At 39.6% G+C, this 26189-nt stretch overlaps 1 protein-coding gene and 10 non-coding genes across 11 annotated transcripts in view; all 11 read left to right on the top strand.

The window, feature by feature from the left end:
- Nucleotides 1–26189, top strand: part of LOC105936497 (cyclic nucleotide-gated cation channel alpha-3) — a 55823-nt gene that overhangs the window by 26578 nt on the left and 3056 nt on the right. The window contains exons 2-6 of the mRNA XM_036128535.1: nucleotides 20310–20361; nucleotides 20895–20978; nucleotides 21139–21195; nucleotides 22617–22775; nucleotides 25775–25876. Of these exons, the coding sequence (XP_035984428.1) occupies nucleotides 20310–20361; nucleotides 20895–20978; nucleotides 21139–21195; nucleotides 22617–22775; nucleotides 25775–25876 (454 nt within the window). The remainder of the gene's footprint in view (nucleotides 1–20309; nucleotides 20362–20894; nucleotides 20979–21138; nucleotides 21196–22616; nucleotides 22776–25774; nucleotides 25877–26189) is intronic.
- Nucleotides 629–702, top strand: trnat-ugu. Its single transcript has one exon. It is a non-coding gene; the product is annotated as a tRNA-Thr (tRNA).
- Nucleotides 1777–1850, top strand: trnat-ugu. The gene has a single exon. It is a non-coding gene; the product is annotated as a tRNA-Thr (tRNA).
- trnat-ugu lies at nucleotides 5204–5277 on the top strand. Its single transcript has one exon. It is a non-coding gene; the product is annotated as a tRNA-Thr (tRNA).
- Nucleotides 8629–8702, top strand: trnat-ugu. The gene has a single exon. It is a non-coding gene; the product is annotated as a tRNA-Thr (tRNA).
- trnat-ugu lies at nucleotides 9769–9842 on the top strand. The gene has a single exon. It is a non-coding gene; the product is annotated as a tRNA-Thr (tRNA).
- trnat-agu lies at nucleotides 12051–12124 on the top strand. Its single transcript has one exon. It is a non-coding gene; the product is annotated as a tRNA-Thr (tRNA).
- Nucleotides 13195–13268, top strand: trnat-agu. The gene has a single exon. It is a non-coding gene; the product is annotated as a tRNA-Thr (tRNA).
- Nucleotides 14340–14413, top strand: trnat-ugu. Its single transcript has one exon. It is a non-coding gene; the product is annotated as a tRNA-Thr (tRNA).
- On the top strand, nucleotides 15481–15554 carry trnat-ugu. The gene has a single exon. It is a non-coding gene; the product is annotated as a tRNA-Thr (tRNA).
- trnat-ugu lies at nucleotides 16622–16695 on the top strand. The gene has a single exon. It is a non-coding gene; the product is annotated as a tRNA-Thr (tRNA).

Below are 26189 nucleotides of genomic sequence, written 5' to 3' on the forward strand. Positions count from 1 at the left end.
ATGTCCAGAGAGAGAGATGGCGTACTTTGTAGTTCATTTTCACAAGAATGTAGTCCTGGATTTTACTCGCATCATACTGTACATATACGTTTCCATCATGTCATGACATGATGGTCATTGTGGAGACAATGAGTTTTTTAACACAATGATTATGAAGCAGTGCCGTCATTTTTCTAAGATTCTCTGCAGCGTACGAGCTAACGCTAATGCTACCTGAGCATATCACTTACTCCCTTTTCTGGTGAATGATGAACATAATTAGGCAATTAATACCTGAACATCATTCAATCTGATAAGACTTTGGTAGAAAATTTGTACTTTCAACCTTGCGCAAGTTTCAGAAAAACCGGTTTTCCTTATCAAGCTTATTCCATTGCTTTAGGTTTGGTTAAAATTTATGACGAGGTACTTGGTATTAAAAAGGTCGCCATACAAGCTGCTTTATCTTAGTAAGTCAAAGCACCTGGCTCTTAAAGAGAAAACAATCTGAGTTCAACAATCAGCTTGATTTCTTGGTTGCAAGAAGAAATTTTACCACTTGTGTTGTAAATATTGAAGGCCATGAGTATTGGATTCCTTTTTATGGGTCCCCTCAATACTTGGAAAATGGACATTCCCCAAATACTGAGGCGCTGTGGCTTAGTTGGTCAAAGTGCCTGTCTTGTAAACAGGAGATCCTGGGTTCAAATCCCAGCAGTGCCTTTGGAGCCATCCTTCATATTTAATGTAGACAGTGAGCCAAACTTCTTACCAAAAGGGTTTTTGAGCTATGGTGTTTTTAGCTTTAATTGAACTCCTGTCGTATAGGAGTCGAAAATTGGGGCAGACAAGAATCTCTTCTAAAAAATCCATTATCATAGTCAACTCAGACAAACTCCAAACCAGGGCTCCATCCAAGTACCTCTATTGTGTAAGCACCTCTTTAGCCAAAGCGGAAGTGCGCCAGCGGTCGCCATGATAAGTGCTGTCCCAATAATGGCAGTTAGCAAAGAGGAGGTAGAAAAGGAGCCTGTAATCTTCCTCTCACAGCTAGTTTTACTTTGGAACCCTGCACAATCAATTACCAGCGCTTAAGAACATTAAAGTATTGCACAATTCTTTGCCCGACATGAGCGTCTTAGCAAAGCCCCTTCACCGGAATGTCCAGAGAGAAGATATGGGTACTTTGTAGTTCATTTTCACAAGAATGTAGTCCTGATTTTACCTCGCATCATACTGTACAGATACGTTTCCATCAGGTCATGACATGATGGTCATTGTGGAGACAATGAGTTTTAAACACAATGATTATGAAGCAGTGCCGATCAGTTTCTAAGATTTCTGCAGCGTACGAGCTAACGCTAATGCTAACCTGAGAGATATCTACTTCCCTTTTCTGGTGAATGATGAACATAATTAGGCAAATTAATACATGAACATCATTCAAATATCTGATAAGACTTTGGTAGAAAAATTTGTACTTTCAACCTTGCGCAAGTTTCAGAAAAAACGTGGTTTTCCTTATCAAAGCTTATTCCACTGCTTTAGGTTTGGTTAAAATTTATGACGAGGGTACTTGGTATTAAAAAGGTCGCCATACAAGCTGCTTTATCTTAGTAAGTCAAAGCACCTGGCTCTTAAAGAGAAAACAAATCTGAGTTCAACAATCAGCTTGATTTCTTGGTTGCAAGAAGAAATTTTACCACTTGTGTTATAAATATTGAAGGCCATGAGTATTGGATTCCTTTTTATATGGGTCCCCTCAATACTTGGAAAATGGACATTCCCCAATACTGAGGCGCTGTGGCTTAGTTGGTCAAAGTGCCTGTCTTGTAAACAGGAGATCCTGGGTTCAAATCCCAGCAGTGCCTTTGGACCATCCTTCATATTTAATGTAGACAGTGAGCCAAACTTCTTACCAAAAGGGTTTGTGAGCTATGATGTTTTTAGCTTTAATTGAACTCCTGTCGTATAGGAGTCGAAAATTGGGGCAGACAAGAATCTCTTCTAAAAAATCCATTATCATAGTCAACTCAGACAAAACTCCAAACCAGGGCTCCATCCAAGTACCTCTATTGGGTAAGCACTCTTTAGCCAAAGCGGAAGTGCGCCAGCGGTCGCCATGATAGGTGCTGTCCCAATAATGCAGTCAGCAAAGAAGGAGGTAGGAAAAGGAGCCTGTAATCTTCCTCTCTCAGCTAGTTTTGCTTTGGAACCCTGCAACATCAATTACCAGCGCTAAGAAGCCTTAAAGTATTGCACAATGTTTGCCCGACATGACGTATTAGCAAAGCCCCTTCACGGAATGTCCAGAGAGAAGATATGGCGTACTTTGTAGTTCATTTTCACAAGAATGTAGTCCTGGATTTTACTCGCATCATACTGTACATATACGTTTCCATCAGGTCATGACATGATGGTCATTGTGGAGACAATGAGTTTTAAACACAATGATTATGAAGCAGTGCGGATCAGTTTCTAAGATTTCTGCAGCGTACGAGCTAACGCTAATGCTAACCTGAGCATAATTACTCCCTTTTCTTGGTGAATGATGAACATAATTAGGCAAATTAATACCTGAACATCATTCAAATATCTGATAAGACTTTGGTAGAAAATTTGTACTTTCAAACCTTGCGCAAGTTTCAGAAAAACGTGGTTTTCCTTATCAAAGCTTATTCCATTGCTTTAGGTTTGGTTAAAATTTATGACGAGGTACTTGGTATTAAAAAGGTCGCCATACAAGCTGCTTTTTTTAGTAAGTCAAAGCACCTGGCTCTTAAAGAGAAAACAAATCTGAGTTCAACAATCAGCTTGATTTCTTGGTTGCAAGAAGAAATTTTACCACTTGTGTTATAAATATTGAAGGCCATGAGTATTGGATTCCTTTTTATGGGTCCCCTCAATACTTGGAAAATGGACATTCCCCAAATACTGAGGCGCTGTGGCTTAGTTGGTCAAAGTGCCTGTCTAGTAAACAGGAGATCCTGGGTTCAAATCCCAGCAGTGCCTTTGGACCATCATTCATATTTAATGTAGACAGTGAGCCAAACTTCTTACCAAAAGGGTTAGTGAGCTATGATGTTTTTAGCTTTAATTGAACTCCTGTCGTATAGGAGTCGAAAATTGGGGCAGACAAGAATCTCTTCTAAAAAAATCCATTATCATAGTCAACTCAGACAAAACTCCAAACCAGGGCTCCATCCAAGTACCTCTATTGGGTAAGCACTCTTTAGCCAAAGCGGAAGTGCGCCAGCGGTCGCCATGATAGGTGCTGTCCCAATAATGCAGTTAGCAAAGAAGGAGGTAGGAAAAGGAGCCTGTAATCTTCCTCTCACAGCTAGTTTTGCTTTGGAACCCTGCAACATCAATTACCAGCGCTAAGAAGCCTTAAAGTATTGCACAATCTATGCGCGACATGACGTATTAGCAAAGCCCCTTAACGGAATGTCCAGAGAGAAGATATGGCGTACTTTGTAGTTCATTTTCGCAAGAATGTAGTCCTGGATTTTACTCGCATCATACTGTACATATACGTTTCCATCAGGTCATGACATGATGGTCATTGTGGAGACAATGAGTTTTAAACACAATGATTATGAAGCAGTGCGGATCAGTTTCTAAGATTTCTGCAGCGTACGAGCTAACGCTAATGCTAACCTGAGCATAATTACTCCCTTTTCTGGTGAATGATGAACATAATTAGGCAAATTAATACCTGAACATCATTCAAATATCTGATAAGACTTTGGTAGAAAATTTGTACTTTCAACCTTGCGCAAGTTTCAGAAAAAACGTGGTTTTCCTTATCAAAGCTTATTCCATTGCTTTAGGTTTGGTTAAAATTTATGACGAGGTACTTGGTATTAAAAAGGTCGCCATACAAGCTGCTTTATCTTAGTAAGTCAAAGCACCTGGCTCTTAAAGAGAAAACAAATCTGAGTTCAACAATCAGCTTGATTTCTTGGCTGCAAGGAGAAATTGTACCACTTGTGTTGTAAATATTGAAGGCCATGAGTAATGGATTTCTTTTTATGGGTCGCCTGAATACTTGAAAAATGGACATTCACCAAATCCTGAGGCGCTGTGGCTTAGTTGGTCAAAGTGCCTGTCTAGTAAACAGGAGATCCTGGGTTCAAATCCCAGCAGTGCCTTTGGAGCATCCTTCATATTTAATGTAGACAGTGAGCCAAACTTCTTACCAAAAGGGTTTGTGAGCTATGGTGTTTTTAGCCTTAATTGAACTCCTGTCGTATAGGAGTCGAAAATTGGGGCAGACAAGAATCTCTTCTAAAAAATCCATTATCATAGTCAACTCAGACAAAACTCCAAACCAGGGCTCCATCCAAGTACCTCTATTGGGTAAGCACTCTTTAGCCAAAGCGGAAGTGCGCCAGCGGTCGCCATGATAGGTGCTGTCCCAATAATGCAGTCAGCAAAGAAGGAGGTAGGAAAAGGAGCCTGTAATCTTCCTCTCATCAGCTAGTTTTGCTTTGGAACCCTGCAACATCAATTACCAGCGCTAAGAAGCCTTAAAGTATTGCACAATCTTATGCGCCGACATGACGTATTAGCAAAGCCCCTTCACGGAATGTCCAGAGAGAAGATATGGCGTACTTTGTAGTTCATTTTCACAAGAATGTAGTCCTGGATTTTACTCGCATCATACTGTACATATACGTTTCCATCAGGTCATGACATGATGGTCATTGTGGAGACAATGAGTTTTAAACACAATGATTATGAAGCAGTGCCGATCAGTTTCTAAGATTTCTGCAGCGTACGAGCTAACGCTAATGCTAACCTGAGCATAATTACTCCCTTTTCTGGTGAATGATGAACATAATTAGGCAAATTAATACCTGAACATCATTCAAATATCTGATAAGACTTTGGTAGAAAATTTGTACTTTCAACCTTGCGCAAGTTTCAGAAAAAACGTGGTTTTCCTTATCAAAGCTTATTCCATTGCTTTAGGTTTGGTTAAAATTTATGACGAGGTACTTGGTATTAAAAAGGTCGCCATACAAGCTGCTTTATCTTAGTAAGTCAAAGCACCTGGCTCTTAAAGAGAAAACAAATCTGAGTTCAACAATCAGCTTGATTTCTTGGTTGCAAGAAGAAATTTTACCACTTGTGTTATAAATATTGAAGGCCATGAGTATTGGATTCCTTTTTATGGGTCCCCTCAATACTTGGAAAATGGACATTCCCCAAATACTGAGGCGCTGTGGCTTAGTTGGTCAAAGTGCCTGTCTTGTAAACAGGAGATCCTGGGTTCAAATCCCAGCAGTGCCTTTGGACCATCATTCATATTTAATGTAGACAGTGAGCCAAACTTCTTACCAAAAGGGTTTGTGAGCTATGGTGTTTTTAGCCTTAATTGAACTCCTGTCGTATAGGAGTCGAAAATTGGGGCAGACAAGAATCTCTTCTAAAAAATCCATTATCATAGTCAACTCAGACAAAACTCCAAACCAGGGCTCCATCCAAGTACCTCTATTGGGTAAGCACTCTTTAGCCAAAGCGGAAGTGCGCCAGCGGTCGCCATGATAGGTGCTGTCCCAATAATGCAGTTAGCAAAGAAGGAGGTAGGAAAAGGAGCCTGTAATCTTCCTCTCACAGCTAGTTTTGCTTTGGAACCCTGCAACATCAATTACCAGCGCTAAGAAGCCTTAAAGTATTGCACAATCTATGCGCGACATGACGTATTAGCAAAGCCCCTTAACGGAATGTCCAGAGAGAAGATATGGCGTACTTTGTAGTTCATTTTCGCAAGAATGTAGTCCTGGATTTTACTCGCATCATACTGTACATATACGTTTCCATCAGGTCATGACATGATGGTCATTGTGGAGACAATGAGTTTTAAACACAATGATTATGAAGCAGTGCCGATCAGTTTCTAAGATTTCTGCAGCGTACGAGCTAACGCTAATGCTAACCTGAGCATAATTACTCCCTTTTCTGGTGAATGATGAACATAATTAGGCAAATTAATACCTGAACATCATTCAAATATCTGATAAGACTTTGGTAGAAAATTTGTACTTTCAACCTTGCGCAAGTTTCAGAAAAACCGTGGTTTTCCTTTTCAAAGCTTATTCCATTGCTTTAGGTTTGGTTAAAATTTTTGACGAGGTACTTGGTATTAAAAAGGTCGCCATACAAGCTGCTTTATCTTAGTAAGTCAAAGCACCTGGCTCTTAAAGAGAAAACAAATCTGAGTTCAACAATCAGCTTGATTTCTTGGCTGCAAGGAGAAATTGTACCACTTGTGTTGTAAATATTGAAGGCCATGAGTAATGGATTTCTTTTTATGGGTCGCCTGAATACTTGAAAAATGGACATTCACCAAATCCTGAGGCGCTGTGGCTTAGTTGGTCAAAGTGCCTGTCTAGTAAACAGGAGATCCTGGGTTCAAATCCCAGCAGTGCCTTTGGAGCATCCTTCATATTTAATGTAGACAGTGAGCCAAACTTCTTACCAAAAGGGTTTGTGAGCTATGAGTGTTTTTAGCCTTAATTGAACTCCTGTCGTATAGGAGTCGAAAATTGGGGCAGACAAGAATCTCTTCTAAAAAATCCATTATCATAGTCAACTCAGACAAAACTCCAAACCAGGGCTCCATCCAAGTACCTCTATTGGGTAAGCACTCTTTAGCCAAAGCGGAAGTGCGCCAGCGGTCGCCATGATAGGTGCTGTCCCAATAATGCAGTCAGCAAAGAAGGAGGTAGGAAAAGGAGCCTGTAATCTTCCTCTCACAGCTAGTTTTGCTTTGGAACCCTGCAACATCAATTACCAGCGCTAAGAAGCCTTAAAGTATTGCACAATCTATGCGCGACATGACGTATTAGCAAAGCCCCTTAACGGAATGTCCAGAGAGAAGATATGGCGTACTTTGTAGTTCATTTTCGCAAGAATGTAGTCCTGGATTTTACTCGCATCATACTGTACATATACGTTTCCATCAGGTCATGACATGATGGTCATTGTGGAGACAATGAGTTTTAAACACAATGATTATGAAGCAGTGCCGATCAGTTTCTAAGATTTCTGCAGCGTACGAGCTAACGCTAATGCTAACCTGAGCATAATTACTCCCTTTTCTGGTGAATGATGAACATAATTAGGCAAATTAATACCTGAACATCATTCAAATATCTGATAAGACTTTGGTAGAAAATTTGTACTTTCAACCTTGCGCAAGTTTCAGAAAAAACTGTGGTTTTCCTTATCAAAGCTTATTCCATTGCTTTAGGTTTGGTTAAAATTTATGACGAGGTACTTGGTATTAAAAAGGTCGCCATACAAGCTGCTTTATCTTAGTAAGTCAAAGCACCTGGCTCTTAAAGAGAAAACAAATCTGAGTTCAACAATCAGCTTGATTTCTTGGCTGCAAGGAGAAATTGTACCACTTGTGTTGTAAATATTGAAGGCCATGAGTAATGGATTTCTTTTTATGGGTCGCCTGAATACTTGAAAAATGGACATTCACCAAATCCTGAGGCGCTGTGGCTTAGTTGGTCAAAGTGCCTGTCTAGTAAACAGGAGATCCTGGGTTCAAATCCCAGCAGTGCCTTTGGAGCATCCTTCATATTTAATGTAGACAGTGAGCCAAACTTCTTACCAAAAGGGTTTGTGAGCTATGGTGTTTTTAGCCTTAATTGAACTCCTGTCGTATAGGAGTCGAAAATTGGGGCAGACAAGAATCTCTTCTAAAAAATCCATTATCATAGTCAACTCAGACAAAACTCCAAACCAGGGCTCCATCCAAGTACCTCTATTGGGTAAGCACTCTTTAGCCAAAGCGGAAGTGCGCCAGCGGTCGCCATGATAAGTGCTGTCCCAATAATGCAGTTAGCAAAGAAGGAGGTAGGAAAAGGAGCCTGTAATCTTCCTCTCACAGCTAGTTTTACTTTGGAACCCTGCGACATCAATTACCAGCGCTAAGAAGCCTTAAAGTATTGCACAATCTATGCGCGACATGACGTATTAGCAAAGCCCCTTCACGGAATGTCCAGAGAGAAGATATGGCGTACTTTGTAGTTCATTTTCACAAGAATGTAGTCCTGGATTTTACTCGCATCATACTGTACATATACGTTTCCATCAGGTCATGACATGATGGTCATTGTGGAGACAATGAGTTTTAAACACAATGATTATGAAGCAGTGCCGATCAGTTTCTAAGATTTCTGCAGCGTACGAGCTAACGCTAATGCTAACCTGAGTATAATTACTCCCTTTTCTGGTGAATGATGAACATAATTAGGCAAATTAATACCTGAACATCATTCAAATATCTGATAAGACTTTGGTAGAAAATTTGTACTTTCAACCTTGCGCAAGTTTCAGAAAAAACGTGGTTTTCCTTATCAAAGCTTATTCCATTGCTTTAGGTTTGGTTAAAATTTATGACGAGGTACTTGGTATTAAAAAGGTCGCCATACAAGCTGCTTTATCTTAGTAAGTCAAAGCACCTGGCTCTTAAAGAGAAAACAAATCTGAGTTCAACAATCAGCTTGATTTCTTGGTTGCAAGAAGAAATTTTACCACTTGTGTTATAAATATTGAAGGCCATGAGTATTGGATTCCTTTTTATGGGTCCCCTCAATACTTGGAAAATGGACATTCCCCAAATACTGAGGCGCTGTGGCTTAGTTGGTCAAAGTGCCTGTCTTGTAAACAGGAGATCCTGGGTTCAAATCCCAGCAGTGCCTTTGGACCATCCTTCATATTTAATGTAGACAGTGAGCCAAACTTCTTACCAAAAGGGTTTGTGAGCTATGATGTTTTTAGCTTTAATTGAACTCCTGTCGTATAGGAGTCGAAAATTGGGGCAGACAAGAATCTCTTCTAAAAAATCCATTATCATAGTCAACTCAGACAAAACTCCAAACCAGGGCTCCATCCAAGTACCTCTATTGGGTAAGCACTCTTTAGCCAAAGCGGAAGTGCGCCAGCGGTCGCCATGATAGGTGCTGTCCCAATAATGCAGTCAGCAAAGAAGGAGGTAGGAAAAGGAGCCTGTAATCTTCCTCTCTCAGCTAGTTTTGCTTTGGAACCCTGCAACATCAATTACCAGCGCTAAGAAGCCTTAAAGTATTGCACAATCTTTGCCCGACATGACGTATTAGCAAAGCCCCTTCACGGAATGTCCAGAGAGAAGATATGGCGTACTTTGTAGTTCATTTTCACAAGAATGTAGTCCTGGATTTTACTCGCATCATACTGTACATATACGTTTCCATCAGGTCATGACATGATGGTCATTGTGGAGACAATGAGTTTTAAACACAATGATTATGAAGCAGTGCGATCAGTTTCTAAGATTTCTGCAGCGTACGAGCTAACGCTAATGCTAACCTGAGCATAATTACTCCCTTTTCTGGTGAATGATGAACATAATTAGGCAAATTAATACCTGAACATCATTCAAATATCTGATAAGACTTTGGTAGAAAATTTGTACTTTCAACCTTGCGCAAGTTTCAGAAAAAACGTGGTTTTCCTTATCAAAGCTTATTCCATTGCTTTAGGTTTGGTTAAAATTTATGACGAGGTACTTGGTATTAAAAAGGTCGCCATACAAGCTGCTTTATCTTAGTAAGTCAAAGCACCTGGCTCTTAAAGAGAAAACAAATCTGAGTTCAACAATCAGCTTGATTTCTTGGTTGCAAGAAGAAATTTTACCACTTGTGTTATAAATATTGAAGGCCATGAGTATTGGATTCCTTTTTATGGGTCCCCTCAATACTTGGAAAATGGACATTCCCCAAATACTGAGGCGCTGTGGCTTAGTTGGTCAAAGTGCCTGTCTTGTAAACAGGAGATCCTGGGTTCAAATCCCAGCAGTGCCTTTGGACCATCATTCATATTTAATGTAGACAGTGAGCCAAACTTCTTACCAAAAGGGTTTGTGAGCTATGGTGTTTTTAGCCTTAATTGAACTCCTGTCGTATAGGAGTCGAAAATTGGGGCAGACAAGAATCTCTTCTAAAAAATCCATTATCATAGTCAACTCAGACAAAACTCCAAACCAGGGCTCCATCCAAGTACCTCTATTGGGTAAGCACTCTTTAGCCAAAGCGGAAGTGCGCCAGCGGTCGCCATGATAGGTGCTGTCCCAATAATGCAGTTAGCAAAGAAGGAGGTAGGAAAAGGAGCCTGTAATCTTCCTCTCACAGCTAGTTTTGCTTTGGAACCCTGCAACATCAATTACCAGCGCTAAGAAGCCTTAAAGTATTGCACAATCTATGCGCGACATGACGTATTTGCAAAGCCCCTTAACGGAATGTCCAGAGAGAAGATATGGCGTACTTTGTAGTTCATTTTCGCAATAATGTAGTCCTGGATTTATTCACTTCATACTGTACATATACGTTTCCATCAGGTCATGACATGATGGTCATTGTGGAGACAATGAGTTTTAAACACAATGATTATGAAGCAGTGCCGATCAGTTTCTAAGATTTCTGCAGCGTACGAGCTAACGCTAATGCTAACCTGAGCATAATTACTCCCTTTTCTGGTGAATGATGAACATAATTAGGCAAATTAATACCTGAACATCATTCAAATATCTGATAAGACTTTGGTAGAAAATTTGTACTTTCAACCTTGCGCAAGTTTCAGAAAAACCGTGGTTTTCCTTTTCAAAGCTTATTCCATTGCTTTAGGTTTGGTTAAAATTTATGACGAGGTACTTGGTATTAAAAAGGTCGCCATACAAGCTGCTTTATCTTAGTAAGTCAAAGCACCTGGCTCTTAAAGAGAAAACAAATCTGAGTTCAACAATCAGCTTGATTTCTTGGCTGCAAGGAGAAATTGTACCACTTGTGTTGTAAATATTGAAGGCCATGAGTAATGGATTTCTTTTTATGGGTCGCCTGAATACTTGAAAAATGGACATTCACCAAATCCTGAGGCGCTGTGGCTTAGTTGGTCAAAGTGCCTGTCTAGTAAACAGGAGATCCTGGGTTCAAATCCCAGCAGTGCCTTTGGAGCATCCTTCATATTTAATGTAGACAGTGAGCCAAACTTCTTACCAAAAGGGTTTGTGAGCTATGGTGTTTTTAGCCTTAATTGAACTCCTGTCGTATAGGAGTCGAAAATTGGGGCAGACAAGAATCTCTTCTAAAAAATCCATTATCATAGTCAACTCAGACAAAACTCCAAACCAGGGCTCCATCCAAGTACCTCTATTGGGTAAGCACTCTTTAGCCAAAGCGGAAGTGCGCCAGCGGTCGCCATGATAGGTGCTGTCCCAATAATGCAGTTAGCAAAGAAGGAGGTAGGAAAAGGAGCCTGTAATCTTCCTCTCACAGCTAGTTTTGCTTTGGAACCCTGCAACATCAATTACCAGCGCTAAGAAGCCTTAAAGTATTGCACAATCTATGCGCGACATGACGTATTAGCAAAGCCCCTTAACGGAATGTCCAGAGAGAAGATATGGCGTACTTTGTAGTTCATTTTCGCAAGAATGTAGTCCTGGATTTTACTCGCATCATACTGTACATATACGTTTCCATCAGGTCATGACATGATGGTCATTGTGGAGACAATGAGTTTTAAACACAATGATTATGAAGCAGTGCCGATCAGTTTCTAAGATTTCTGCAGCGTACGAGCTAACGCTAATGCTAACCTGAGCATAATTACTCCCTTTTCTGGTGAATGATGAACATAATTAGGCAAATTAATACCTGAACATCATTCAAATATCTGATAAGACTTTGGTAGAAAATTTGTACTTTCAACCTTGCGCAAGTTTCAGAAAAAACTGTGGTTTTCCTTATCAAAACTTATTCCATTGCTTTAGGTTTGGTTAAAATTTATGACGAGGTACTTGGTATTAAAAAGGTCGCCATACAAGCTGCTTTATCTTAGTAAGTCAAAGCACCTGGCTCTTAAAGAGAAAACAAATCTGAGTTCAACAATCAGCTTGATTTCTTGGTTGCAAGAAGAAATTTTACCACTTGTGTTATAAATATTGAAGGCCATGAGTATTGGATTCCTTTTTATGAGTCCCCTCAATACTTGGAAAATGGACATTCCCCAAATACTGAGGCGCTGTGGCTTAGTTGGTCAAAGTGCCTGTCTAGTAAACAGGAGATCCTGGGTTCAAATCCCAGCAGTGCCTTTGGACCATCCTTCATATTTAATGTAGACAGTGAGCCAAACTTCTTACCAAAAGGGTTTGTGAGCTATGATGTTTTTAGCTTTAATTGAACTCCTGTCGTATAGGAGTCGAAAATTGGGGCAGACAAGAATCTCTTCTAAAAAATCCATTATCATAGTCAACTCAGACAAAACTCCAAACCAGGGCTCCATCCAAGTACCTCTATTGGGTAAGCACTCTTTAGCCAAAGCGGAAGTGCGCCAGCGGTCGCCATGATAGGTGCTGTCCCAATAATGCAGTTAGCAAAGAAGGAGGTAGGAAAAGGAGCCTGTAATCTTCCTCTCACAGCTAGTTTTGCTTTGGAACCCTGCGACATCAATTACCAGCGCTAAGAAGCCTTAAAGTATTGCACAATCTATGCGCGACATGACGTATTAGCAAAGCCCCTTAACGGAATGTCCAGAGAGAAGATATGGCGTACTTTGTAGTTCATTTTCGCAAGAATGTAGTCCTGGATTTTACTCGCATCATACTGTACATATACGTTTCCATCAGGTCATGACATGATGGTCATTGTGGAGACAATGAGTTTTAAACACAATGATTATGAAGCAGTGCCGATCAGTTTCTAAGATTTCTGCAGCGTACGAGCTAACGCTAATGCTAACCTGAGCATAATTACTCCCTTTTCTGGTGAATGATGAACATAATTAGGCAAATTAATACCTGAACATCATTCAAATATCTGATAAGACTTTGGTAGAAAATTTGTACTTTCAACCTTGCGCAAGTTTCAGAAAAAACTGTGGTTTTCCTTATCAAAGCTTATTCCATTGCTTTAGGTTTGGTTAAAATTTATGACGAGGTACTTGGTATTAAAAAGGTCGCCATACAAGCTGCTTTATCTTAGTAAGTCAAAGCACCTGGCTCTTAAAGAGAAAACAAATCTGAGTTCAACAATCAGCTTGATTTCTTGGCTTGCAAGGAAGAAATTGTACCACTTGTGTTGTAAATATTGAAGGCCATGAGTAATGGATTCCTTTTTATGGGTCGCCTGAATACTTGAAAAATGGACATTCACCAAATCCTGAGGCGCTGTGGCTTAGTTGGTCAAAGTGCCTGTCTAGTAAACAGGAGATCCTGGGTTCAAATCCCAGCAGTGCCTTTGGAGCATCCTTCATATTTAATGTAGACAGTGAGCCAAACTTCTTACCAAAAGGGCTTTGTGTAGCTATGATGTTTTTAGCCTTTAATTGAACTCCTGTCGTATAGGAGTCGAAAATTGGGGCAGACAAGAATCTCTTCTAAAAAATCCATTATCATAGTCAACTCAGACAAAACTCCAAACCAGGGCTCCATCCAAGTACCTCTATTGGGTAAGCACTCTTTAGCCAAAGCGGAAGTGCGCCAGCGGTCGCCATGATAGGTGCTGTCCCAATAATGCAGTTAGCAAAGAAGGAGGTAGGAAAAGGAGCCTGTAATCTTCCTCTCACAGCTAGTTTTGCTTTGGAACCCTGCAACATCAATTACCAGCGCTAAGAAGCCTTAAAGTATTGCACAATCTATGCGCGACATGACGTATTAGCAAAGCCCCTTCACGGAATGTCCAGAGAGAAGATATGGCGTACTTTGTAGTTCATTTTCACATGAATGTAGTCCTGGATTTTACTCGCATCATACTGTACATATACGTTTCCATCAGGTCATGACATGATGGTCATTGTGGAGACAATGAGTTTTTAAACACAATGATTATGAAGCAGTGCCGATCAGTTTCTAAGATTTCTGCAGCGTACGAGCTAACGCTAATGCTAACCTGAGTATAATTACTCCCTTTTCTGGTGAATGATGAACATAATTAGGCAAATTAATACCTGAACATCATTCAAATATCTGATAAGACTTTGGTAGAAAATTTGTACTTTCAACGTTGCGCAAGTTTCAGAAAAAACGTGGTTTTCCTTATCAAAGCTTATTCCATTGCTTTAGGTTTGGTTAAAATTTATGACGAGGTACTTGGTATTAAAAAGGTTGCCATACAAGCTTCTTTATCTTAGTAAGTCAAAGCATCTGGCTCTTAAAGAGAAAACAAATCTGAGTTCAACAATCAGCTTGATTTCTTGGCTGCAAGGAGAAATTGTACCACTTGTGTTGTAAATATTGAAGGCCATGAGTATTGGATTCCTTTTTATGGGTCCCCTCAATACTTGGAAAATGGACATTCCCCAAATACTGAGGCGCTGTGGCTTAGTTGGTCAAAGTGCCTGTCTTGTAAACAGGAGATCCTGGGTTCAAATCCCAGCAGTGCCTTTAGAGCATCATTCATATTTAATGTAGACAGTGAGCCAAACTTCTTACCAAAAGGCTTTGTGAGCTATGGTGTTTTTAGCCTTAATTGAACTCCTGTCGTATAGGAGTCGAAAATTGGGGCAGACAAGAATCTCTTCTAAAAAATCCATTATCATAGTCAACTCAGACAAAACTCCAAACCAGGGCTCCATCCAAGTACCTCTATTGGGTAAGCACTCTTTAGCCAAAGTGGAAGTGCGCCAGCGGTCGCCATGATAGGTGCTGTCCCAATAATGCAGTTAGCAAAGAAGGAGGTAGGAAAAGGAGCCTGTAATCTTCCTCTCACAGCTAGTTTTACTTTGGTACCCTGCGACATCAATTACCAGCGCTAAGAAGCCTTAAAGTATTGCACAATCTTTGCCCGACATGACGTATTAGCAAAGCCCCTTCACCGAATGTCCTGAGAGAAGATATGGCGTACATTGTAGTTCATTTTCGCAAGAATGTAGTCCTGGATTCTACTCGCATCATACTGTACATATACGTTTCCATCAGGTCATGACATGATGGTCATTGTGGAGACAATGAGTTTTAAACACAATGATTATGAAGCAGTGCGGATCAGTTTCTAAGATTTCTGCAGCGTACGAGCTAACGCTAATGCTAACCTGAGTATAATTACTCCCTTTTCTGGTGAATGATGAACATAATTAGGCAAATTAATACCTGAACATCATTCAAATATCTGATAAGACTTTGGTAGAAAATTTGTACTTTCAACCTTGCGCAAGTTTCAGAAAAACCGTGGTTTTCCTTTTCAAAGCTTATTCCATTGCTTTAGGTTTGGTTAAAATTCATGACAAGGTACTTGGTATTAAAAAGGTCGCCATACAAGCTGCTTTATCTTAGTAAGTCAAAGCACCTGGCTCTTAAAGAGAAAATAAATCTGAGTTCAACAATCAGCTTGATTTCTTGGCTGCAAGAAGAAATTGTACCACTTGTGTTGTAAATATTGAAGGCCATGAGTATTGGATTCCTTTTTATGGGTCCCCTCAATACTTGGAAAATGGACATTCCCCAAATATTGAGGCGCTGTGGCTTAGTTGGTCAAAGTGCCTGTCTTGTAAACAGGAGATCCTGGGTTCAAATCCCAGCAGTGCCTTTGGACCATCATTCATATTTAATGTAGACAGTGAGCCAAACTTCTTACCAAAAGGGTTTGTGAGCTATGATGTTTTTAGCTTTGATTGAACTCCTGTCGTATAGGAGTCAAAAATTGGGGCAGACAAGAATCTCTTCTAAAAAATCCATTATCATAGTCAACTCAGACAAAACTCCAAACCAGGGCTCCATCCAAGTACCTCTATTGGGTAAGCACTCTTTAGCCAAAGCGGAAGTGCGCCAGCGGTCGCCATGATAGGTGCTGTCCCAATAATGCAGTCAGCAAAGAAGGAGGTAGGAAAAGGAGCCTGTAATCTTCCTCTCACAGCTAGTTTTGCTTTGGAACCCTGCAACATCAATTACCAGCGCTAAGAAGCCTTAAAGTATTGCACAATCTTTGCCCGACATGACGTATTAGCAAAGCCCCTTCACGGAATGTCCAGAGAGAAGATATGGCGTACTTTGTAGTTCATTTTCACATGAATGTAGTCCTGGATTTTACTCGCATCATACTGTACATATACGTTTCCATCAGGTCATGACATGATGGTCATTGTGGAGACAATGAGTTTTAAACACAATGATTATGAAGCAGTGCGGATCAGTTTCTAAGATTTCTGCAGCGTACGAGCTAACGCTAATGCTAACCTGAGTATAATTACTCCCTTTTCTGGTGAATGATGAACATAATTAGGCAAATTAATACCTGAACATCATTCAAATATCTGATAAGACTTTGGTAGAAAATTTGTACTTTCAACCTTGCGCAAGTTTCAGAAAAAACGTGGTTTTCCTTATCAAAGCTTATTCCATTGCTTTAGGTTTGGTTAAAATTTATGACGAGGTACTTGGTATTAAAAAGGTCGCCATACAAGCTTCTTTATCTTAGTAAGTCAAAGCACCTGGCTCTTAAAGAGAAAACAAATCTGAGTTCAACAATCAGCTTGATTTCTTGGTTGCAAGAAGAAATTTTACCACTTGTGTTATAAATATTGAAGGCCATGAGTATTGGATTCCTTTTTATGAGTCCCCTCAATACTTGGAAAATGGACATTCCCCAAATACTGAGGCGCTGTGGCTTAGTTGGTCAAAGTGCCTGTCTTGTAAACAGGAGATCCTGGGTTCAAATCCCAGCAGTGCCTTTGGACCATCATTCATATTTAATGTAGACAGTGAGCCAAACTTCTTACCAAAAGGGTTTGTGAGCTATGGTGTTTTTAGCCTTAATTGAACTCCTGTCGTATAGGAGTCGAAAAAGTGTTGCAGACAAGAATCTCTTCTCAAAAATCCATTATCATAGTCAACTCAGACAAAACTCCAAACCAGGGCTCCATCCAAGTACCTCTATTGGGTAAGCACTCTTTAGCCAAAGCGGAAGTGCGCCAGCGGTCGCCATGATAGGTGCTGTCCCAATAATGCAGTCAGCAAAGAAGGAGGTAGGAAAAGGAGCCTGTAATCTTCCTCTCACAGCTAGTTTTGCTTTGGAACCCTGCAACATCAATTACCAGCGCTAAGAAGCCTTAAAGTATTGCACAATCTATGCGCGACATGACGTATTAGCAAAGCCCCTTAACGGAATGTCCAGAGAGAAGATATGGCGTACTTTGTAGTTCATTTTCGCAAGAATGTAGTCCTGGATTTTACTCGCATCATACTGTACATATACGTTTCCATCAGGTCATGACATGATGGTCATTGTGGAGACAATGAGTTTTAAACACAATGATTATGAAGCAGTGCGGATCAGTTTCTAAGATTTCTGCAGCGTACGAGCTAAAGCTAATGCTAACCTGAGCATAATTACTCCCTTTTCTGGTGAATGATGAACATTATTAGGCAAATTTATACCTGAACGTCATTGAAATATCTGATAAGACTTTGGTAGAAAATTTGTACTTTCAACCTTGCGCAAGTTTCAGGAAAACCGTGGTTTTCCTTATCAAAGCTTATTCCATTGCTTTAGGTTTGGTTAAAATTTTTGACGAGGTACTTGGTATTAAAAAGGTCGCCATACAAGCTGCTTTATCTTAGTAAGTCAAAGCACCTGGCTCTTAAAGAGAAAACAAATCTGAGTTCAACAATCAGCTTGATTTCTTGGTTGCAAGAAGAAATTTTACCACTTGTGTTGTAAATATTGAAGGCCATGAGTATTGGATTCCTTTTTATGGGTCCCCTGAATACTTGGAAAATGGACACTAACCAAATACTGAGGCGCTGTGGCTTAGTTGGTCAAAGTACATGTCTAGTAAACAGGAGATCCATCACGTAATGATGGATCTCCTGTTTCCATCACGTAATGAAGTCAGAATTACACTTCTCTCAGGTGTGTTGGATCAGGGACACATATAAAAATTCCAGGACACCGGGTCTTGAGGACCAGAATTGAGGATCACAGTTCTGCTGCATGACCCAAGTATTCTGGAGCTCAAGGTCACTAATTGGCTGGACATTCTTCTTTAGGATTCTCTGTTAGGGAGCAGAATCCATGGTTCCATCAATTACAGGAAGTTGTCCAGGTTCTCAAGCATCAAGCCTGTAGCAATGCAGGCTCAGGAAGCAGCAGCTACTCATCTTAGATTAGCTGAGGATAACCCCACTCCTGTTTGAGCTGCAGATGGAATCCAATGTTTCAGTTGAGCTGTCCACACACTAAGAGGATTTGCTCCGACTGGAAGGGATATAAATACTAAAGGTGCTCAGTCTGCATTTAGCCCTGTTGGTGTTGCAGGTGATACTTTATAATATATGATCAAACCCAGATATTTACACAGAATTTGTCCCTCCCTCTTCCTTGAGTAGTCAATGAAAGCACAGTCTTTGTTCTTAAATTGAAGACGGTGTCTATGGAGACATCATGAGCAGATATCTATCTACTGCTGATGTTTCAGAATCTTCATTCTGTGTAAACCTGGATTTGTTGTTGCTAGAGGAAACTAATGGCAAACCGGAGGACTCCAGCTGATTTTAAGTTGTAATAACCCCACCAATAAAAAATGTAATGGCAGTTCATGCAAACACTGTTTCAAGAAACAAAATGCATCAAATTTGCTTTAGATCATTATTTTCACAAGGCCTGTGGTTATTTACTATGAGGGTACACATAACTAGCAGATTGGTATTGGATTCTGTTTTAGGATAATGTAGGACAAGATCACAAAAAAGCCAGCATCAAATGACTACAATTTAAAAAAAAAACATTGAGGAAGAATGTGTGATGAAACCGATCTTAACTTTTGAGCCACAGATCCACAGGGTATGTTTGGCACATGAATAACACTTCTCATGATGGAAAAAAAAAACATGGTGGTGGCAGCATCATGCCCTGGGATAACTTTTTTCAGGTGGAACTCAGGTTTTCATCATGATAGAGGAAGCTATGAACAGTCCTAATCCTCATAGTGTTTTATCCTTAAACCTAAAGGTATAAAGTTTTATTTTTCACAATCACAGTCTAAACATGTGTTCAAAATCAAGAAACAGAAAGGCTTCACCAGAAGAAGAAAAAGACTAAACTAAATCTGACAGAAGGTGTGTAAGGACTGGCTGTGTCCCAGCACACGGCTGAGGGCGGAGAAACGGTCTGCTTCACTTCTCCTCCCCCTTCCTGCATGTCCTGCTGGGAGGTGACTGAACACTAGCATCTTCACCACCTACGGAGGATGAGCTCAGGAAAGCATGGAGACGGTTTCATTCAGTTAGCCGCTCTAGGGGACAGATTGTGACTCCTTCCAGGAGCAAAGTGTTGTTTTCTCGGAGAGGAGAGCGCGGCTCTGTTTGATGTGAAGGAGCAGCAGCAGCAGCATGGGCTTCACTCAGAGATCCTCCTGAGTCTTCTACAATTGCAGGAGTTTATTATCATCACTCACATTCAGGTAAATTTCATTTGCCAACTGGATATTAACTGCAGTGTCGGCTATAGTGAAAAACGACTTGTGATTCTGGGGCTTAGCAAGTCACGTTGGCCTGAAAATCTAATTTTAGTGGCTTTAATCAGGGAGAAAGGATTTAAGTGAACTGCACTGTAGAAGCTTAATGAGCAAGGGAAGTAAACACAAACTAATGGTGGGTTTATTTATGATTCTTACACGCATTGATTGAGTTTTTTTTAAAGAAAAGCATAAAGCTACTGCTCATCAAATGGACCAGCTGACAGATCTGCATCTCTTCCACTCATATGTCATATATTTAGTTCCCATCCTTAATGGCAAGTCCAGTTTCTGGCTTGGTTACAACCCAATAAATTCCCTCTGAGAAACACAGTTTCACACCAATATAGAATATATAGATACAGGTGTCTTTAATCTGTCCACCCAGTAGTTTAGTAAAGCTTAGGGGAGAAAAGGCCTTTCTCCTCTTGGAGCAGTGCTACTGTCTTACTCTAACAGGGCTGAGCCAAGCAGAGACATTCCTAACACCTGTGTGTCAAACATGCAGACTCTATAGCCTGGAAGGATATGATCTGAGGTTGTTGAATTTATATTAATTATATTTAACTACACTTCTGAGAGTCATCAGTGTAATGACCCCAGTCACTTTGTTAAATGTTCTATCTTGGTGTCAATGGTACTGATTATTTTCATAAAATAGCAACATTAAGCAGTGAAATCAGACATGTTGGTGCATCCTAAGGACAGGTTGCAGTGCATTCTTAGAAAACTTGTTTAATGTGAGGAATGGGATCGTGGTTAATGCTTGTCTTATTTGCCATCATTGCTCCTTTGAGCCAGTCTTAACTCTCCAGCCTTGTGTCTCACAGGGATGGAGCCCCAACACCAGGCGTCTTTAGTAGGAACAGGCCTGCTGTCCAGGTGAGTGCAGAGAATCACTAAACCGCAGTAATGGATAAGATGGTTTTATTTCAAATATCTATTTGCCTCTTTCATAAACACATATATTTATTATCAAGTCGATCTGAAGTTTTGTGAACAATTCTTTATCAGGAAGCTCTAATTCTGTGCTACATAGATGGGAACAAGTGGAATATACTATAGAAATATCAATATTGACACTTCCTGTTTCTCACTTCAGTCGACAACATTTGTAGGACCAAATCATAATTATGTTCCTTTTTCATCTGGTACCAGTGTTGGATTGCCTGATTCCTCTTTTTGGAATTAAGAACCCAACCTGAGACAATACTGAAGTAATCGTGTTGGATAAACTGGTTCTGATGTGAACAGCCTGTATACAGAGATGGAGCAAAGCAAGCAGGATGACCGTTTTGATTTAAATTGGACTTTCACTTGATGCTGGTTCCTAACGCTCCATTTAACCCACAGTGGTCTGCTGGTGGGTTCCACTGTTTTTCTAACCAGTGAGTGATTCTGATCTCTCCTCAAAGGCTTTCACACATGGTGCCCTTTGGGAGAAACAGCGTTGGTCCTGGAGAGTCTGGCCCCACCTGCCAGAGGACAGATGGCAGCAGGTGAGTCCCTCATTTGTACTTCAGCGTTTAAAACGTTCCACACAGAGTACGGTGGGAGACTTTACAATGTGAAAGAAATAAGACTGCCTTGGCAAAATTTCCTCTGTCTAAACAAATTCTAGAAGCTAATCTTGTAATCCTCTATTGGTTCCTCTTGCAGGGAGAACCGATGGCCCCTAGCTGCACAAAACCTAAACAACTCCAACAATAATGATGGGTAAGTTACAGATTATTACATAAATTACAGTTAGATCCTTTGGATAGAAAGCCCCCTTAAGGTTGAAATTCGGACTGGGCAAATCAGAGGACCACCGTTCTCAAGATTAAACATGGCTGCTGTATGTAAAACATAGAACATTGTGGGAATAAGCTGCGGACCTCCCTTTCTGATGTTTTACATCTAATTCATCCAATAGCACAAATTGTTCTGCACAGAAGATATGTGGTCATCACACAAAGCAACCCCCTCAGATCAGAACAAACACCAACGGTCAAGCTCAGTGGTGGAGGCCTTGATACAGATTAGCCTCTTTAAGAAAGACGTTTCACTTCTATGATGCAGCAAGTTCTCCATAAATCACAGTTGAAATCACTGTTGAAGCCAACCCATGGTTGGCCATCGATTTGTAACCTTAAGAGATCTCAATTCAGTTCAAATTATGACACATAGCTCCATTACATACAGAATGATGATATTCACAACTTTATTTCTTTTGGTTCCAGTGAATAAGGTTTGCCTTCCACTCAGCTTTCCAGTTAATATCCTTGAATAAGCTTACATCACTCTGTGACCCAACATTTTGGGTTGCACCATGACTGTCTGCTGCTCTTCCTCATACTTATTTCTGTGTCAAGATTATTCTTATGAAATATTGTATTTGTCTCAGAAACTGAATGTCAGTTTTAATTTGCTGTGTGTGCAATGACTCAGTATACAGTGAATTAACTATGATGATAGTGCAAGTCAAAAATATGCACGTGCATCTTTAACTCACTGTCATGCATCACTGTAACAAAAATGTTTCTCCCATCATTGGTCATATTGTTATTGCTGACTTGTATTCAGTGGCAAAGAGCAGTACCAGCACTCTAATGCTAATTTTCTAATTTTGCACCGAGTGCGATCAGCAAACATAAACGTTGATCTGCTGGCAGTCCCGCATATCTATCAGAAATCAAGATGCCAACAATTGATGCAGCTACTCTGAACTAGTAGACCATCCTACAAAGGTTTCCAGTAAAGTTACAGCTCAGAGTGGTGGAAGACATACCCGATCTACAGTTTATGGTTATTTAACTCCTTTCTTTTCGCTTTGCTGACTCGGCTTGCTTTATTGCTTCTCTTTTTTTACTCATTGTGAAAATTTGCAATATCGTACTTCTGGTCATGTGGTCCTGTTATGGTAAATATATACATAAAAGCAGTTGGTTCACTAACAATTAGAACATAAAGTGTAAAACAAAAATAAAATATAACAAGCCAACATGGGGCAATAATTTAACCAGAAAACCTTTGTAAGCAATCAGAGTGAGCTACTAGTGTAGAAATTGGTAAAGTCATATTACGTGACCATGACCTTGTAATGACAAAGCAAAGCAAGCCTGCCTAACCTGCCTCTCTATATGACCATGTTCTAGGAAAAAGGATGAAAAGAAGGATGAGAAAAAAGATGAGAAGAAGGATGATAAAAAAGACGAGAAGAAAGATGACAAAAAAGACGAGAAGAAAGATGACAAAAAAGATGACAAGAAAGATGATAAAAAAGATGACAAGAAAGATGACAAAAAAGAGCCGCCGTAAGTACCTGGGATATTTTTTGATTTCCAAAATTACTTTTTTTTTAACCATAACTTTGTGACTGAAGCTTCGAAAATTTGACTTTAAAACCTGAAATGATATGTCACAAGAGCCGTATTTGGGCCCTTTGTGGTCTCAAAATGTTCAACAATAATAAAACAGTGTGATAATAAGACAGTGACAATTCATTTCCATCCGTCTGTCCTCTTATCCAAGAGTAAGTCACAAAGGTGATAGGTCCAGGAGGAAAAGCCAGACTTCCCTCTCCCCAGTGACACCCTGCAGCCCATTCTTAGGGACTACAAGTAGTTCCAAGCTTAGAAGGGATATATATGTAATCCCTCCAGCATATTCAGCTTCTGCCCTGGGGTCTTCTACCAGCAGAACGTGGCTGGAAAACATCCAAAGCAGGCTGAAACCCATCAACTGTTGCTGTGAAGAAGCAGCAGTTCCACCATGAAGGTTCTTCATCCTGCCCCTAATGTGGAGCCCGCCCACTTTATGGAGGACAGCTCATTTCCGCTGCTTCTATCTGGGATCTTATTGTTTCAGTCTTAAATTCTTGTCTCAGGAACATAAGTGAAAGTCAGAACGGAACATTGAGAGCTTTCATTTTCGGCTAAATCTTACTTTACCACAACACAGTGAAACAGTGTATGCATAACAACAGACAAGTTCTTCATCCTGCCCCATCCTACCATTATTCATGAACAAGATACCTAAACTGATGTGATGGAGACCAGGACTGTACCCCGACCTGAAGAGGCCTTTTCCCTTTCTATCCAAAGGATCAAAGGATTTCCTGTTTAAGACAGACAAAGAGCTGACTTTCATCCCTGCCACTTTACATGTGACTCTGAAGCACTCTAGTATAAACTGACTCCACAGCTTTAAGACCCCAACAGAACAACATCATCTGCAAAAAAAAAAGCAAAGTTAAGACTCAGCTTTCCAAACCACACATCCTCTCCTCCATGAAGTTGCCTTGAGATTCTGTCCATAAGCATAACAAACACGATCAGTAAAAAATGGATTTACTCTGGCGGAGTCATAGCGCACTGGGAACAACCTTTACTTGTGGCCAACAATGTGGACACAGATCGTCTTCTGGTTATACAGAATATCTCTAAAGAGCATCTCAGGCTCTTTATTAAAGATTGGGCCCACCACCCCACTTTTACTCCTAAGATGTCGTCCCAGTCCCCCACGTTACAACACACTATCCTGTCAACAAACATCCTTTTATATTTTATACAGATTTTATATTGCGATGGCAATTAGGAAATAATCTGTAATGATTGGCAAAAAACAATCAAAATGTATCCGTCTCCATACACTGTCATTAGATGGATAGTAATTTCCTTCAATAAATCTGGACATTTCTGGAAAAACCCAAACACTGGAAAGGAAATTCTTATCTATGCTGAAAACATTGTTATATGATTGCTGTAATCTTGCTAAGAAGATTATAAATCCACAACCAACTAACAAGGTTGGTAGATCCTAGATTATACCATCAACCCAGTTTTTTCTTTGTTTATTTTATTTGTTCTGTTATTATTTAACATACAATAAAAAAATTAATATAACAGTTATTTAAAAATACTTCATGTTTATGGAAGTAGCAGAAGCCTCAATGGGCTTATATAGAAACCACGCCCAGTCAAATCAGACTTCAACACAATACAGCAGAAATACATCACAGCACATACCATGTCATCAGCTCTGTCTTTAGTCTATTTCTGTGCATAAACTGATAAAGTGGGTACTACAAGGTCAGTATTTGTATTCCACATTTTAGAACCACGGAAACTAATAGAGAGTTGGTCACACAATGATTTATATACCAGAAGGAGCAAATTTGCCTGCCTAGTAGGATAACTGTGAATTGTTATGAAAATAGATTTTAATGCCAATTAGTATCATACAGAGCTCTGGACACAAATGTACAAGTAAGAAGTGTGTTTATATCATAAGTATTCAACAGTTTTAATTTATAGAATAGAGGTGCAATTGGTGTGTCTGGTTTGTAAAAAGTAACTATACTTAGAAACTTTTTCTGTAAAATAAATACTTTGTTTAAATGAGTTGGAAAGGTAGCTCCCCAAACAATATTCCAATAGAAATAGATAGGGGTGAATTAAGCTGTCATTTATGACCAAAATGTCTAATCTTACATACAATTCCAATTGATTTAGTAAATGTTTTTGCAGACATGTCCAAAATGATCCTTCCAACAAAGTTTCTAATCCACCCAGACACCTAAAAACTTGTTGATGAAACTTGCATTATTTCTCCATTACTTATATAAATCTTCATTTGATCATTATGTTTTATTTCCTACAAATAAAATAAAGCTAGAATGTTTAACATTCAAAGAGGACTTGTTTGCTTTAAACCATTTTGAATAATAAAAAAGATACTATTTAATTAATGAGAATAGTAATATTTTTGTTTCAAATAAAAAGATTAGTATCATCTGCAAAAAAACACTGGAAATGTAAAACTAGATACACAAGCAAAATCATTTTATTAATAAACAATAATTTAATCCTAGTATTGAGGAACATTACTGTATTGTATTGGAACTCCATATTTAATCATGTTCAATCTAGATTCATGCTCTTTAATAAAAACATACTGTTTTCTGTGCAATAAGTAATTACCAAGCCATTAGTATGCCGTATCTTTAAAACCATATTCATGAAGTTTCAAAGCAAAATATCATAAATGACTGTTTCAAACTCTTTGGAAAGATCTAAAAATTCCCCAATGGCAAATTCATTATTATTTAAGGCAGCATGTATTTTGTTAGTTTAATAAGAAGGATTTTTTGAGATAAACATATTGATAATTGTATAAAATTTAATTTTGTTATAGCAATGTTTAAAGACATTTGCTATTTGTCTGCTGATGCTCCAAGGTTATACTTCAAATGAAAGCACCTTTGTGGTGCTGATGAATATGTGTTGACTCTTTGCTGTCATTTATCAATCAGTAAGGAGGTGTGGATCATGGATCCTGCTACGGATATGTACTACAAGTGGCTGTGCATGGTCTCCGTTCCAGTATTCTACAACTTGATGTTTCTCGTGGCCAGGTTTGGATTATAGCAATTTTATAACTCAGTTTATTATTTCACTTCATTGTTTTACTTTTCTAACCTGATTCTCACAAGATTTGGTTCTGCAGAGCTCCACACTTCCATATGGGATTGCTCCATTGGAGATGTATTTCAGACCTGGTCAGGAGAAGGGCAAAAACATTGTTTCCACTAACAAAAGCCTTCAAAGCCGTTCTCTCGTGTTCTTTTAAAGAATTAATATTCGGTAGATTGGACAACACTGATGAAATAGCAGCATCAGTGTTACTGCTTGTTTCGTCGATGCGAGCTTCCACTGTTGTCTGAATCC

Source organism: Fundulus heteroclitus, chromosome 24 (assembly GCF_011125445.2).
Source record: "Fundulus heteroclitus isolate FHET01 chromosome 24, MU-UCD_Fhet_4.1, whole genome shotgun sequence".
NCBI classification, from domain to species: domain Eukaryota; kingdom Metazoa; phylum Chordata; class Actinopteri; order Cyprinodontiformes; family Fundulidae; genus Fundulus; species Fundulus heteroclitus.